Source organism: Phoca vitulina, unplaced genomic scaffold (genome assembly GCF_004348235.1).
Source record: "Phoca vitulina isolate PV1807 unplaced genomic scaffold, GSC_HSeal_1.0 scaffold90, whole genome shotgun sequence".
Lineage (NCBI taxonomy): Eukaryota > Metazoa > Chordata > Mammalia > Carnivora > Phocidae > Phoca > Phoca vitulina.
Genome location: NW_022589793.1, coordinates 2,132,407 through 2,147,383, shown reverse-complemented (window position 1 = coordinate 2,147,383; position 14,977 = coordinate 2,132,407). Strand labels below are relative to the sequence as shown.

General features: G+C 43.8%; 1 protein-coding gene across 1 annotated transcript in view; it reads left to right on the top strand.

Moving 5' to 3' along the window:
* Window positions 1-4,327: 4,327 nt before the first annotated feature.
* Window positions 4,328-14,977, top strand: part of COG7 (component of oligomeric golgi complex 7) — a 75,655-nt gene continuing 65,005 nt past the window's right edge. The window contains exons 1-4 of the mRNA XM_032396230.1: window positions 4,328-6,998; window positions 11,413-11,561; window positions 11,730-11,846; window positions 13,882-14,050. Coding sequence (XP_032252121.1) covers window positions 6,338-6,998; window positions 11,413-11,561; window positions 11,730-11,846; window positions 13,882-14,050 — 1,096 coding nt within the window. The 5' untranslated portion in view covers window positions 4,328-6,337. The remainder of the gene's footprint in view (window positions 6,999-11,412; window positions 11,562-11,729; window positions 11,847-13,881; window positions 14,051-14,977) is intronic.

Genomic DNA, 14,977 nt, shown 5'->3' with positions numbered 1-14,977 from the left:
ACCAGGGGTGCCTGGGTGGCTTAGTAAAGTGTGTGCCTTTGGCTCAGGTCATGATCCCAGGTCCTGGGGTTGAGTTCCGTGTCAGTCTCTGTGCTCAGCGGGGAGTCTGCTTCTCCTTCTCCCTCTGCCCCAACTCATGCTATCTCTCTCTAATATTAAAAAAAAAAAAAAAGACCAGCAGCATGTTTAATAAGGAAATATTACAGTAGCCTAAACACAAAGGTTTATTTTCTTGTTAAAAAGGCCAGATGTAGTCCAGAACCATTGCTGATAAAAGCATCACAAAGTCATCGGGGATCCAGGCTTCAGCCAGCCCTAAATCACCACCCAAGGATAATCTCCTCAGCATGTTACATGGTGATGGCTTGAGATGCTGACATTCTAAGCCACAGGAAGGAATAAAGGAAAACTGACATTCTTAAGGTTTCCCGTAAGTTTCATGTGACACTTGTATTCACATCTTATTGGCTGTTTAGTGACATTGCCCCACTTTGGGCAAGGAAGGCTGAGAAATTGTCATATTTGCATACAGAGCCACACTGCATGAAATTGGGTTTTGGCCAAGGAAGAAGGGAAGACTGGATTTATAGTAGATTAGCTATCTACCATAAGATACTATGGCAATCTATTGGGGGAAACTGCCCTTGAACTATTGTTAAATGGAAAAAAAAAACAAACATGTTTTTATATTTGTCATGACCCTGGTTTTAAAACCAAGCAATCTAGGTATATGTGTGCATATATAATAACTGGTAATTTTGGGTTCTAGAATTGCAAATGAATTTTTAAAATACTTATTTTAGAAAGAGAACATGGTGGGTGAGGGGTAGAGGGGGAGAGGCTTAAACAGACTCCACGCTGAGTGTTGAGCCTGATGTAGGGCTCAGTCTCACAACCTGAGATTGTGACCTGAGCCAAACCAAGAGTTGGACGCTGACTGCGCTGCCCAGGCGCCCTGCGAATGGGTTTTCTTTAAATTTTATCTGCATTTTCTAAAGTTTCTAGGCTGAAAAAACATTTTTATGCTTAAGTGTTTTTTCCAAATTAAAAGGTGGAAAGTCTTCCACGAGATTAATCTTCTAGCAGACAGTGTTACTAGTTCTCATCTGTCCTTGGAGATATTCTGGGCATGCTCAAATGAACTGGAGTTTTTGTTTGTTTTTAATGTAATGATGTAACTTGGAGATAATGCCATGCCATTGCTTAATAGGAAAAAGAATAGCCCCTGCTCTCCCCTCTCCTGACAGCAGTTGGGATCAATCAGTTTTATGTTAAAAGTCCTGTGTATTAAAACTGGCACATGAATTTCCTGGTAGTTTCTGTGTATTTCTAGTCTCTCCCTCCCACTGGTTCCATTTCCATGGGCCCAGACATGCTTGCCTCTTCTCTAGCAACCCACTCCCTCCTGCCTTACTTCTGTCAGCCCAGCATTGTAGAGTGAAACAAGTATGGGCTTTGGAGTCAGGTTCGGTTTCTAGTTTTGTTTTGTTTTGTTTTTGCCACCTGTAGTATCTTGGGCAGGGCACTCCACACGTCTGGGCCTCAGTTTTTATATTCTTAAATTGTAAAAATGTTAAAAAATCTACTTCATAGATTTAGATGCAGGTTTAATGAGGTCAACAAAATACCAGACACAATAGGGACTCTCTAAATGTAGGTGCCATTTCTCCTCAAATCACCTCATCCGAGATTTATTTATACAGTAACTGTGGTGACTTCCATTTTGTCACGTGGTTCATTTCATAACCTTTCCTGTTCTCATGGAAACCAGTAAAATTTTGCTAAGGGTACTAACCTAATGTTTGCCAAGGCTACAAAAAAAGTTGATGCTTTTGATAGAATCTGACCATCCCCTCCATACGAATCTGTCAAGATTAGTATCAGCTGCAGGAAATGGGTAAGCCCAAAGAAACGTTGGTTAAACAAAAGATATTTATGTCTTTGTATTGGCCTCTTGGGATGACTGCAACAATGTAACGTAAGTTGGGTGACCTAAAATAACAGAAATAATAGTTGTGGAGAAGTCTGAAATTAGGCCACGTTCACTCTGAAACCTGTCAGGTAATTTTGGAGATTTGCAATGATCTTTGGCATTCTTTGGCTTGCAGCTGCGTAACTCCTCTCTCTACCTTTGTGGTCATGTGGTCTCCCTGTGTGTCTTCACATGACTAATTTACATTGATCATATTGGATTAAGGGCCAATCCTACTTCAGTATAACATCTTAACTAGTTACATCTGCAGTGATGCTATTGATAAGGTCACATTCTGAGGGACTAGGGATTAGGATTTCATGCCTAACTCGTGGAGACACAAATCAACCATAATTCTCTCAAATTCAGTAACCTTGGAGGTAGTGAGATTAGGGTTTGTATGCAGTCCATATGATGTCACGCACCTAGACGTTCAGTCTTGTTGCTCTGCCATGAGTGAATTCCATTACTAAGAACACTTTATGGTTCAGGGTAGGAGACCAACAAAAGACAGATTACCAAACTCAGGAGACACATCACTACTGATTCTACAGAAATTGGAAAGGATTATAAAGGAATATTATGAACAATTTTATGCCAACTTAGGTGAAATGGACAAGTTTCTAGTAAGGCCCGAATTACCAACTGATTTAAGAAGAACTAGAACATTTGAATAGGTCTATAACGAGTTGAATTAATAGTCTTCTCACGAAGAAATGTCCAGGGCCAGATGGCTTCACATTAAATTCTGCCAAATATTTAAAGAAGAGGCTTTCCCAATTCTCAAACTCCGAAGCTAGAGAAGGAAGGATCACTTCCTAAATGATTCTAAAACCAGTATTACACTTAAACCAAAATTAGAGAAAGATCACAAAAACAATATTACCAGTTTTCCCCCATGAACATTGACACAAAAGTCCTCAACAAAATGGTGTCAAAGCAAATCTGGTAACATTCTACATCCTGACCAAGTAGAATTTATCCTAGGAATGCAAGATCAGTTTACCATCCAAATGTTAATTACTATAGAACATCACATGAGTAGAATAAAAGGTAAAAACAGCACAATTATCCCAATAGGTACCAAAAAAGTATATGTATAAAATCAGCATTTTTAACAAACTAGGAATAGAAGGGAACTTGGTCATCTTGAAAAAGGGATTGGACTGAAAAAGATGCTGAAGATTTGGAGCAAGGCAAAGATGTCTGCTCTTGCCATTTCTATTCAATATTGTACTGAAGATTCTAAGCAGTGCAGTTAGTAGAGGGAAGAAAAAGGTAAATCTGTATTCACAGATACTATGAACCTGTACATAGACAAATTCCAGGGAATACGTACATGCACACATAAATAGAACTGATAAATGTTAAAAGGTACAAGACAAATATACAAAAATCAGTTGTATTCCTATAACAAGAACATGTGAAATGTAATTAATTACATTCACAATAGCATTAAAATGAATGCAATACTTTGGAATAAATTTAACAAAAGTGCAAGATATTTACAATGTACAACAAAAGGTATTGCTGAGAGAAATTAAAGATGATCTAAATTAGAGGTTCTCAACCAGGGGTGATTGTTCCCACTGAGAGATACTTGGCAATGTGTGGAGACATTTTTAGTTGTCACAGCTTGGGGGAAGGGATGCTTTTGGGATCTAGTGGTAGAGGCCAGAGATGCAGCCAAACATTGTACAATGCATAGGACAGCCTGAACAATAAATTATCTGGCCACACCAGGGTTGAATAACACCAAGGTTGAAACATCCTGATCTAAATAAAAGGAGAGGCGTTTCACATTCATGGATTGGAAGACTGTATTGTCAAGATGCCAATCCTCAAAATGATCTGTAAGTTCAATAAAAACCCTATTCCAGCAGCATTTTGTGTAGAAATTGATAAGCAGGTCATAAGATGGATATGAATATGCAAAGGGTCTGGAGTAGCAAAACAATATTTTTATTTAAGATTTTATTTGAGGGGCGCCTGGGTGGCTCAGTTGGTTAAGCGACTGCCTTCAGCTCAGGTCATGATCCCAGGGTCCTGGGATCGAACCCCGCATCGGGCTCCCTGCTGGGCAGGGCGCCTGCTTCTCCCTCTCCCTCTGCCACTCCCACCACCTGTGCTCTCCTGCTCCCTGTCAAATAAATAAAATCTTTAAGAAAAAAAGATTTGAGAGAGCGCATGTGAGAGAGGAGGGAGAGGGAGAGAGGGGCAGAGGGAGAGGGAGAAGCATATTCCCCAAGGAGCAGGGAGCCCGACACGAGGCTGGATCCCAGGACCCTGGGATCATGACCTGAGCTGAAGGCAGATGCTTAACCGACTGAGCCACCCAGGTGCCCTGCAAAACAATTTTTTAAAATAACAAAGTGGGAGGACTAACACTATCAGACTTCCAAACTTACTATAAACTATAGTAATCAAGACAATTTGGTATTGGTACAATAGGAATATAGATAATGAAATAGAATTAACAGTCCAGAAATCCTTACATCTGTGTCACTTGGTTTTTGACAAAAGATCTTAAGGCAATCAGTGGAGAAAGGAAAGTCTAAATCACCCTGGGATAACTGTTTATGTGTATGTAAAAAATTAGACGGGCACCTGGCTGGCTTAGAGCATGTGATGCTTGATCTTGGGGTTGTAACTTTGAGCCCGTTGGGTATAGATGTTACTTAAAAATTAAATCTTTAAAGAATAAACTTAGGCCTTTACCTCACACCATACACAAAAAATGAACTCAAACTGGATCATGGACGTAAATGTAAGAGCTAATACTTTAAAACTTCTAGAAGAAAATTTAGAAATTCTTCATGATTTTGGGTTAGGCAAAGATTTCTTAGATACAAGACCAAAAGTAGGATCCATAAAAAAGTGATAATGGAATTTATCAAAATTAAAAACTTGCACCTTAAAAGACATTAAGAAAATGAAAAGACAAGATACAGATTGGGAGAAAATAGTTGTGACCCATATTAATAAGGGAATTCAGAATATGTAAAGAATTTAACAGCTCATTAATATGAAGAATTTAACAGCTCAATAATATGAAGAAGACAACCCCATTTGAAAATGGGTGAAAGATTTGAACAGACGTTTCATCAAAGAAGATGTAAGAATGGCTAATAACATGAAAAGATGTTCAAAATCATTGGTTAGGGAAATGCAGACTAAAGCAACAGTTGACTATTATATACCAGATGTTGGTGAGGGTATAGAGAAACTGGAGCCCTCACACATTATTGATGGTAATGTAAATGGTGTAGGCTAGTCTGGGTAAGTCTGACAGTTTTCTTAAAAAGTTGAACATAAATTTATCTTGTAAAAAAAATAAATTTATCTTGTAACTTAGCAATTCTACTCCTAGGAATATATCCAAAAGTAATGAAAACTTGTCTACACAAAGGCATGTGGCGAACATTCATAGCAGCATTATTCATAATGACTTTAAACTAGAAGCAGCATAAATGTCCATCAGTTGGTGAATGGCTAAATATGTCATATCCACACAATGGGATACTATTCAGCAACATAAAGGAGCAAACTGATAACATGGTGCAACACAAATGGACCTCAAAAACATGCTCAGTGAAAGAAGCCAGATGGAACACTGCACAGTATATGATTCTATGTATCTGGAATGTCCAGAAAAGGTAAATTGAGAGACAGCGGACTAGTGGTTTCCTGGGGCCTGGTGTGGAAGACCAGATTAAAAGTGCAAATGAGGAGGAAGGAACTTTTTTGGCTGATGGAAATGTTCTTGTGGAGAGAGACCAACTCTCTAAATTTACTAAAAATCATTGAATTGTAACTTACAATGGATGAATTTTATATCCTGTAAGTTATTAGTAAAGCTATTTTAAAAATGTTCGTCAGGGAGGGCAGGGGCATATTGTAGAGGCACTTAAGGCTTCCAACGCTCCGACCAAGGATAGTATACTAGCTTTCCTGATTTGTGGATTTAGGTTCTTAGATACATAGAGTCTTCATAACTACCGTATGCATTGAGTCAGAGTATGCCCGGGGTGAGAAGGGTAAATGGCAAAATTATTCACAATTATACACAAAGGATTTTTTCTTTTTAATTTTTGGTTCCCATGACACTATGACAAAGGAGGCCCTCCTTTTTCCGAGGCGTCACATGAGGCTAGAGAAAACAGGTTGCAACCGGTGAGTCTGAGTTCCAGCTTGGTGTGTTTCTTGGGAAAGGACAGGAGGCCAATGTGGCTATAGGGAGGGCTGCGGCCAGATCGCGGAGATTCATCTGATCTCTGTAGGAAGGCAGTAAAGCGTGGAAAGAGTTCAGGCTCCAGTGGCCCGTTTGCCCTAGTTCAAATCCCCACAGTCCCACTTTCTGGCGACATGACTCTGAGTTGCTCAACTGCCTCTAATCTTCATCTTTACCTTGGGGAGAATAACGGCGCTCGTAGTACTGTCAAGTCTAAGTGCGCCAGTGCACGTAAGGGCTTTAGAGTAAGCACATACTTAAGCGCTCCACACACACTTAAGTTAGCAAAAGAAGCGGAACGCTCGCACCCGCTCGCCGCTCGCCGCCGGGGGCCTTTCTCCAGGGCCCAGCTCTCCAGGGCGCCCGGAACGCCGGCAATCACTATGGTAACGGCCACCTACTTCCGGAAGAAGTACGGCGCGCGGCGAGGGCCATTCCGAGCCCTCTGCTCCCGCGAGTTGACGGGCCGCAGAGGGGCGAGGTTAGTGGGTGCTGTGGGTTCTGCCTGCCGCCCCCCGCCCCAGGGCAGCCCCGGTGCCCTCGCAGGGCCGCCCGGCTCGGCAGCCTCGTTGCCGCCAGAGCCAGCTCTTCAGGCCTGGACGCCGAGGCTGAGAGGCGGTGCGGCCATGGACTTCTCCAAGTTCCTGGCGGAAGACTTCGACGTGAAGGAGTGGATCAACGCGGCCTTCAGGACCGGTTCGAAGGAGGCGGCGGCCGGGAAGGCGGACGGCCACGCGGCCACGCTGGTGATGAAGCTGCAGCTGTTCATCCAGGAGGTGAACCACGCCGTGGAGGGTAAGGCTGAGCTGCCGGGACGCGCGTGGGGCGGCGGCGGTCCGCGGCCCCCGCGGTGGGAAGGCGAGCCCGGACCGACCCTCCTCCAAACCTTTCGGGGGCAGCCGGGGGCCGGTCTCAGCTCGCTGCCGCCTGCCTAACGCTTGCCGAGGCTGGGGCTTGCTCTTCCGCCCCCGGCGGTGCCATCAAGTTTCCTTTAAGGCCCAAGAGTGAATTTCAAGAATATTAACTAATCGTTACCTAGTTCTTATATTTGGCAAAAGCGTTATCAGAGGCGTGTGGGAATGACACAAATCTGGGAAACGTTGTTTTAGCGGACCTTCATGTCCTTGAAGATGGGCTGGCCTGAATGGAGACTTGAACCATCTTTCAAGGATAGTTAATTATAAAAAATAATACACACCAGCAACCTTTTCATTAACTCCTACTCGATTTTTAGTCACGGTATGTTCACCGTATGTTCATTAGGTGCATACTGCACGGCCAGTCTCTGCTAGGCTCCGTGGGAGAGACGGTTCCTACAGGGAAGCTTAAGACCCAGTAAATAGAACTTTATTTTGTAGATGGGTCCAGTGTTTAAGAAAAGGCTGATGTTGGGGGGAGGGGAGCTTTATTTCACTGCAGGTTCTTTATTGTACTTTGCATCTAATACTCATTGAACATCTGCTACACCTGTGCCCAGAAATGGGCCATGTGCAAGAAGTTTACTTTTCAGGAGCTGCTGCCTTGTGGGGAAGATACTAAACAGTTAAATTACAATGAAGGGTGGCTTTCCTACAAGTAGGACCAGGAGTTACGAGAGCTGGAAAAAGTGTGCAGTTACCTCTAGTCTGGGAGAATCATAAAGGGTTTTCCCTGTGTTAGGCCTTGAAGGAAGACTTCATAGGGCAAAGAGGGGGGAGGACATTAATAATAATATGATAGCAATATTTGAGTCCTTGATAATGTGTCAACCATTCTTTTAAATGCCCTGTATGTATTAACTAAGTGGTTCTCAAACCAGGGGTGGTAATGTCACCTCCTTCTACCCTCACCATTCCGTGACTATCTGGAAGTTGTTGGGAGTGTTTTTAGTCCTTGCAATGGGGAGGAATGTCACAATGATGGACAGTTAATGGAAATACCCAGCGATGCTTAGTGTCCTGCATGCTTGGGATATCCTACACAATGAAGAATTGTCCTGGCCAAAATGTTAATGTTGCCCCTTCTCAGCCTAATTATCCAATTTAAACCTGGCTATAATCCTTAGAGGTAGACACAGTTATGATGACCAGTTTATAGTTGTAGAGACTGTGGCTGAGTGAAGTAACTGACCCATCATCATATTTCTAGTTTGGATTTGAACCCATGCATTGGTCCCAGAGCTCAGGCTCTTATCCATTATACCTTGCTACCTCTCTGGTATGAAAGGGAGGAGAGAACAGCGCATACAGAGGCATGTGGGTATAAAAAGGCCTAGCCAGTCCACAGAAGAGTGAGAAGTTCAAACAGCTCCATCAGTAACATCAACAAACATTAGTCATTAGTATTATTATTACAGGATCACACTTTCCCGGGGGGAGGGGGAGACTTCTGGAGCTAACACAGAAAAGTAGATTAGGATCAAACTGTGAAAGGCCTTTTTGCCCATCATTTTATTTTATTTTATTCTTTACGGACGCGCGCGCACCCGGGGACGGGGAGGCATAGAGGGAGAGAGAATCTTAAGCAGGTCCAATCCCACACCCTGAGATCATGACCTGAGCCGAAATCAAGAGTGGGACACTTAACCGACTGAACCGCCCAGGTGTCCCCTTTTTCATTATCCTAAGGAGTTGGGAATTCGGCCCCTAGGCAGTGGGAAGCCTTCAGAGGTTTTTGTTTTTTGTTTTTCAAAGATTTTATTTATTTATTTGACAGAGAGAGAGAGACAGCAAGAGAGGGAACACAAGCAGGGGGAGTGGGAGAGGGAGAAGCAGGCCTCCCACTGAGCCGGGAGCCCGATGTGGGGCTTGATCCCAGGACCCTGGGATCATGACCTGAGCCAAAGGCAGACGCTTACCCGACTGAGCCACCCAGGTGCCCCGCTTTCAGAGGTTTAAAGCTTTCTTTTTATGGAAGGCGAGACAGGGCTCAAATCTGCAGGGAAGAGAGGTTATTGCAGAGGCTCTAGGAGGGGATGTTGAGGGCTCCAAATTGGGAAATTGATTTGTTCAGTCATTCAGTCAACAAATATTTATTAGGCACAAACTGTTTTCCAGGTTCCAGAGATACAGTGTCAAACAAGACCCAGTCCTAGGTTGGGTCGGTTAACAGGCCAAGTTGGAGACAGGGGGAGAAAAACCCCCAAACAGGGACCAGATCATGCAGGGATTTTAATGTCTCATTAAAGAGTTTGGATTTGATTTAAAATGAGTGTAAAGGAAAGGTACCAAAGGATTTTTAAGCAGGGGAGGGACAGGGATTGATTCGGAAGGCAACTGTTCAGAAGAGTGGACTGTCAAAATAGTGGCTTCAGCTGGGGTTGTGGCAGTGGGCATGGTGAGAAATGGGTAGATTTAAGATATTTTTAGGAGGAAGAATGGGAAGAACTTGCTGATGGATTGGAAGGAGGGACAAGAGGAGGAGAACATCAAGAATGACTGTGGGTGGAGGTCCCAAACATATAGTAACATTGAGAGAATTGTAGTGAACATCCATATGCCCACTACCCAGATTCTACAATTAACAATTTACTATTCCTGCTTTATCACAAATCTGTCCATTTACCTGTCCATCTCTCCATTCATCCATCTCATTTTTTGATGTATGATGTATTTCAAAATGAGTTGCAGAGGTCAGTATACTTTACCCCTGTACATTTCAGTGGGTACCCTAAACATCATAGAATTCAGTAGTTGTTTACAGCTCTTTTTTTTTTTTTACTAAATAAAATTTACATAAGGTGAAATGCACAAATCTTATCTGATGAGTGGAATGAGTTTTGACAAATGTATACAGCTGGGATAATTCAAATCTCTGTCAAGAAGGAGAATGTTACAATCACCCAAGAAAGTGCCCCCATTCCCCTTCACAGTGAAATCTGGCCCTTACCCTCCCAGAGGCAACCACTGCAAGTGATAGCTTTAAAATGGAAAAAAGAGTGGACTAAATTTGGTGCAGGGGGAGGGTTGTGGAGAAGGAAAAAGAGGTACACAGGGAACGGCAAGGGCCGAAGAGTGACTTCGAGGTTTAGCAGGTGGAAGGCTGGGGCCATAACGATGTTGTTAAAAGTCAGCATTGTTCTCTATACAGAAGAAATCTCTATACAGAAGAAATCCTTGTTCTATCTTTGTTTTCTTAGTCTTAGAACTTTACCCGGGGTCAGTGCTGGAAACACATTGTTATTTTATGGCTCAGCTGGATGAACAGGTTCTTGAAATATTTCTTCAAGATGTTAAGGTTCCATTCATCGCACTGGTAGAGCAGAAGACGCTGGACTTAACTGGGTTGTTTCCTGATGAATTGCCCTTTAAAGGGTCAGAGGGGTATGCTAGTAACTCTCCCAATTCCACATAACACATCATAGTGTGCAAAGATGTGCAAATTGTATTCTATGTTTGGGATGTCTGTTAAAACGGTGGCTCAGTCGTTAAGCGTCTGCCTTCAGCTCCGGTCATGATCCTGGGGTCCTGGGATCGAGCCCCGCATCGGGCTCCCTGCTCCGCGGGAAGCCTGCTTCTCCCTCTCCCACTCCCCCTTGCTTGTGTTCCCTCTCTCGCTGTGTCTCTCTCTGTCAAATAAATAAAATCTTAAAAAAAAAAACCATGCAGCTTTCTTAATGTCACCTGATCTCCTACCAGACTTGTTAAATAAGAAACTCTGGCAGGTGCCGGGGGACCTGCATTTAACTGTGCCCCAGTTGATGCTGGTCATCTGTGGACTCTATTTTGAAAAGACCATGGAATGCAGACATTGGGGCCAGACACACATAAGGCTTGGTTTCAGCTCTGTGAAATCTTAGGGAAGTTACTCAACCTCTCTGAGCCTCAGTTTCCTTATTTGTAAGAAGTGACTGCTAATGATTCCTGTGGACATTACGTGATAGAATGGGATGTAGCTGGCATTTACCCAGTGTCAGATTCTTTCATTTTCTCTCCTCACAAAGGGAGTTTCAATTTAACTCAGTGGTGGAAAAGCATTGATGTTGGGTCAGGTTGATGGTTCCTTCCTTGTCAAATCCCATGGCCCACACCGATCAGACTGGGGAAGACATGGTCCTGCAGAGCCCACCTCCCAGCCCACCTCTTCTCCACTCCCCATCATCCACAGGCTCAGAAAACTGTGTGGTTGGGGGTGCTTTGGGGAAAATTCCCTTCCTGTCTTCTGATCTCTTCATCTTGTTCACTGGTGACTGGTCTGAGTTTCACCTTTTGTTCTTTGGTTCTTGCTACAGAAACAAGTCACCAGGCTCTTCAGAACATGCCCAAAGTGCTCCGCGATGTTGAAGCCCTGAAACAGGAGGCGTCTTTTCTGAAAGAACAAATGATTCTTGTCAAGGAGGACATTAAAAAATTTGAACAGGATACGTCTCAATCAATGCAGGTATTCATGCTCCTGTCCCTAATGCTGATTCTTGTTTTTGGAAGACCTTCACAGAACCTCCCTCAAAACGGGAGCGTGCCATGATGCTTATGTTTCAAGTCATCAGTGGAGGGTAGAGATAAAGGAACTGCCACTTCCTTAGTCTTTGACCTCTCGTCTCTCTTTTAGGTATTGGTAGAAATCGACCAGGTCAAGTCCAGAATGCAGCTTGCGGCGGAGTCCCTTCAGGAAGCAGACAAGTGGAGCACACTGAGTGCTGATATCGAGGAGACCTTCAAGACTCAAGTAGGTCTTGAGTTTAGGGGATGTCCACAGGCTGGGTAGGCAGGCGCTTGAGGTTTGGAGAAACAGATGAGAAAGTCGTTTCCTCGAACCCGCAAGGGATAGGAAGAAGCCCCGCGTGGAAACACACAGGCAAAGGGTGAGAAAACCTGCAGTTGCTCAGGGTCTTTCCACCTTCTGGAGTTGGTATCTTGACTGATGGCCTTCTTGTCATAGTTCAGGAGAAACCTCAGTGAAAAAGGCAGAGAAAATGGATGAAATGAGATTGTGGAACATGGGCAGGGGCCCTTCCACATCCTGGGACCCTCCGGGGCTGCCAACTGTGGGAAATAGCAATGCTTTTGATACCTGGTTATCAGGGTGAGGTCAGGTGATGTCTCATGAAAAACTCTTTTTCGGTTAAGCAAAATGAATTCTTTTATTGTCTCTTTTGCTAGTTTTCTTTTTTTTTTTAAAGATTTTATTTATTTATTTGACAGAGACACAGCGAGAGACGGAACAAAGCAGGGGGAGTGGGAGAGGGAGAAGCAGGCTTCTGACGGAGCAGGGAGCCCCATGCGGGGCTTGATCCCAGGACTCTGGGATCATGACCTGAGCTGAAGGCAGACGCTTAACGACTGAGCCACCCAGGCACCCCTCTTTTTTTTTTTTTAAAGATTTATTTGAGGGCGCCTGGCTGGCTCAGATGGTTAAGCGTCTGCCTTCGGCTTAGGTCATGATCCCAGGGTCCTAGGATCGAGTCCCGCATTGGGCTCCCTGCTCGGAGGGGGGCCTGCTTCTTCCTCTCCCTCTGCTGCTCCCCCTGCTTGTGCTCTTTCGCTCTCTCTGTCAAATAAATAAAATCTTAAAAAAAAATAAAGATTTTATTTATTTGAGAGAGAGATAGTAAGAGAGAGCATGAGCTGGAAGAGGGAGAAGCAGGCTCCTCGCTGAGCAGGGAGCCTGATGCGGGGCTCGATCCCAGGACCCTGGGATCATGATTGAGCTGAAGGCAGACACTTAACAACTGAGCCACCCAGGCACCCCCCACTTTTTGCTAATTTTTAAAACTCTCACAGTTTTTTTAAAAAACGCTCAGTGCATGAGGGGAAAAAAATTAGTAAACAGGAATAAACAGTGAAAAATGAGGGTTCACAGATGTGAGTTGCTAATCTTCCTGGATTCCTGGTACGTGCGTGATTGCAGTCAGTACACTACTAATATTAACTAGCTAAGAGTTGGAAAGCTTTTGCCGCTCCCAACTATCCCGATATTCAGAACCAGCTGCCCAGAAGACCACATGCATCTGGCTGGACTCCCCCCTAGGCACTGCAAACTGAATTCATTATTTCTGTCTAGAACCACTCCCCATTTGCTCTTCCCTTTGGCCTCCCTGTCTTGGTTCGTGGCGGCACTTCCCCAGCAAGGGTCTAGGCTAGAAACCTCAGCAGTCCTTAACCGCGCCCTCTTCCCCATCTCTCCCATATCTCTCTGCAGTTGTCCATTCTTTGGATCCCTCTGCCACCACTCTGTTCACGCTTCCCATCGTCTTTCTCCTAAACCACTGCAGCAGCCACCCACCCCTGCTGGCTCCTGGCCTCTCACAGGCAAACTCAGTTGCTCCCTCCCCTGGGCCCCGGTAGCACCTGAACCATACTCCTTAAATTGTATCCTGATCTTGCTGTCCCAATATGTTGGGAACTCAGGGGCTGCAGTGTGATCTTCTTTGTGTCTCAAACATCTAATACAGTGTCTGACACGGTGTAGACACCTGTTGAGTGCTGAAATGAAACACAATTACTACATTCTTTATTCTTTTAAAAAACAGCATTTTTTTTTTTTTTTTAAGATTTTATTTATTTGTCAGAGAGAGTACAAGCGGGGGAAAGAGAGAAGCAGGCTCTGCACCGAGCAGAGAGTCCGATGCAGGGCTCAATTCCAGGACCCTGAGATCATGACCTGAACCAAAGGCAGACACTTAACCGACTGAGCCACCCAGGTGCCCCTGAACGACCTGGGATCTTTTAAAATAAATATCCTCTATTCTGGTCTTTTATAGGACATAGCTGTGATTTCTGCTAAGCTGACAGGTATGCAGAACAGCTTAATGATGCTTGTTGATACACCAGACTACTCGGAAAAATGTGTGCACTTGGAGGCACTGAAGAACAGGCTGGAGGCCCTGGCCTCCCCGCAGATTGTAGCTGCGTTCACCTCCCAGTCTGTAGGTAAGTGCGGGCCCCTTCTCATCTCTGCACACCTCCTCACAAAGGTAAGGCTTTCCAAGTCTTCAGCCTTTTGAGTGTCTTACTGTGGATTAAATTATGTAGTTTGGAAGTTAAGTTGTAACTTTTTTGGGGTTGCCTTTTTTCAATAGTTTATATGAATATTTTCAAGCATACAGAAATGTTGAGATAAGCACACAACAGACACACTGTCTAGATCCTAGTTAAGCGTTTTCCCACATTTGCTTTGTCACACATCTACCCACCCATCCATCTCTCTGTCCATCCAGGTTCTGTTTGGGGTGCGTTGCAAAGTAACTTATAGATATCGGCATACTTCACTCTTAAATGCTTCAGCATTCATATCAATAACTAGAGTTCACTATTGCTTTATGATTCTCTTTTTTTGAAGTGAAATTTACTTTTAGAGAAACGCACGTATCTTAAGTGTACCGTTTGACGAGTTTTGACCCTTGTCAAATATGATTTTTATTTCCTGTGGCCTACTAATGTGGAAAATCATATTGATAGCATTCCTAGTATCCTTTTATTCTTGCAACTCAAGAACAAGCCCCACATGTTTATGGGACGTCTATGTGGGTGCACGCACGTGTGTATGCATGTTAATGTCCTACTGGATATTTGCTAATATTTAGAATTTTTTCATAGAGATCTTATTAGCAAATATCTTTTTTTTTTTTAAAGATTTTATTTATTTATTAGAGAAAGCAAGAAAGAGAGAGCACAAGCAGGGGGAGTGGCAGGCAGAGGGAGAAGCAGGCTCCCAGAGGAGCAAGGAACCAGATGCAGGACTCAATCCCAGGACCCTGGGATCATGACCTGAGCTAAAGGCAGACGCTTAACTGACTGAGCCACCCAGGCACCCCACTCTGTTAGGTTTTAAGGAACATTTTTTTTTTTTTTTTTTTT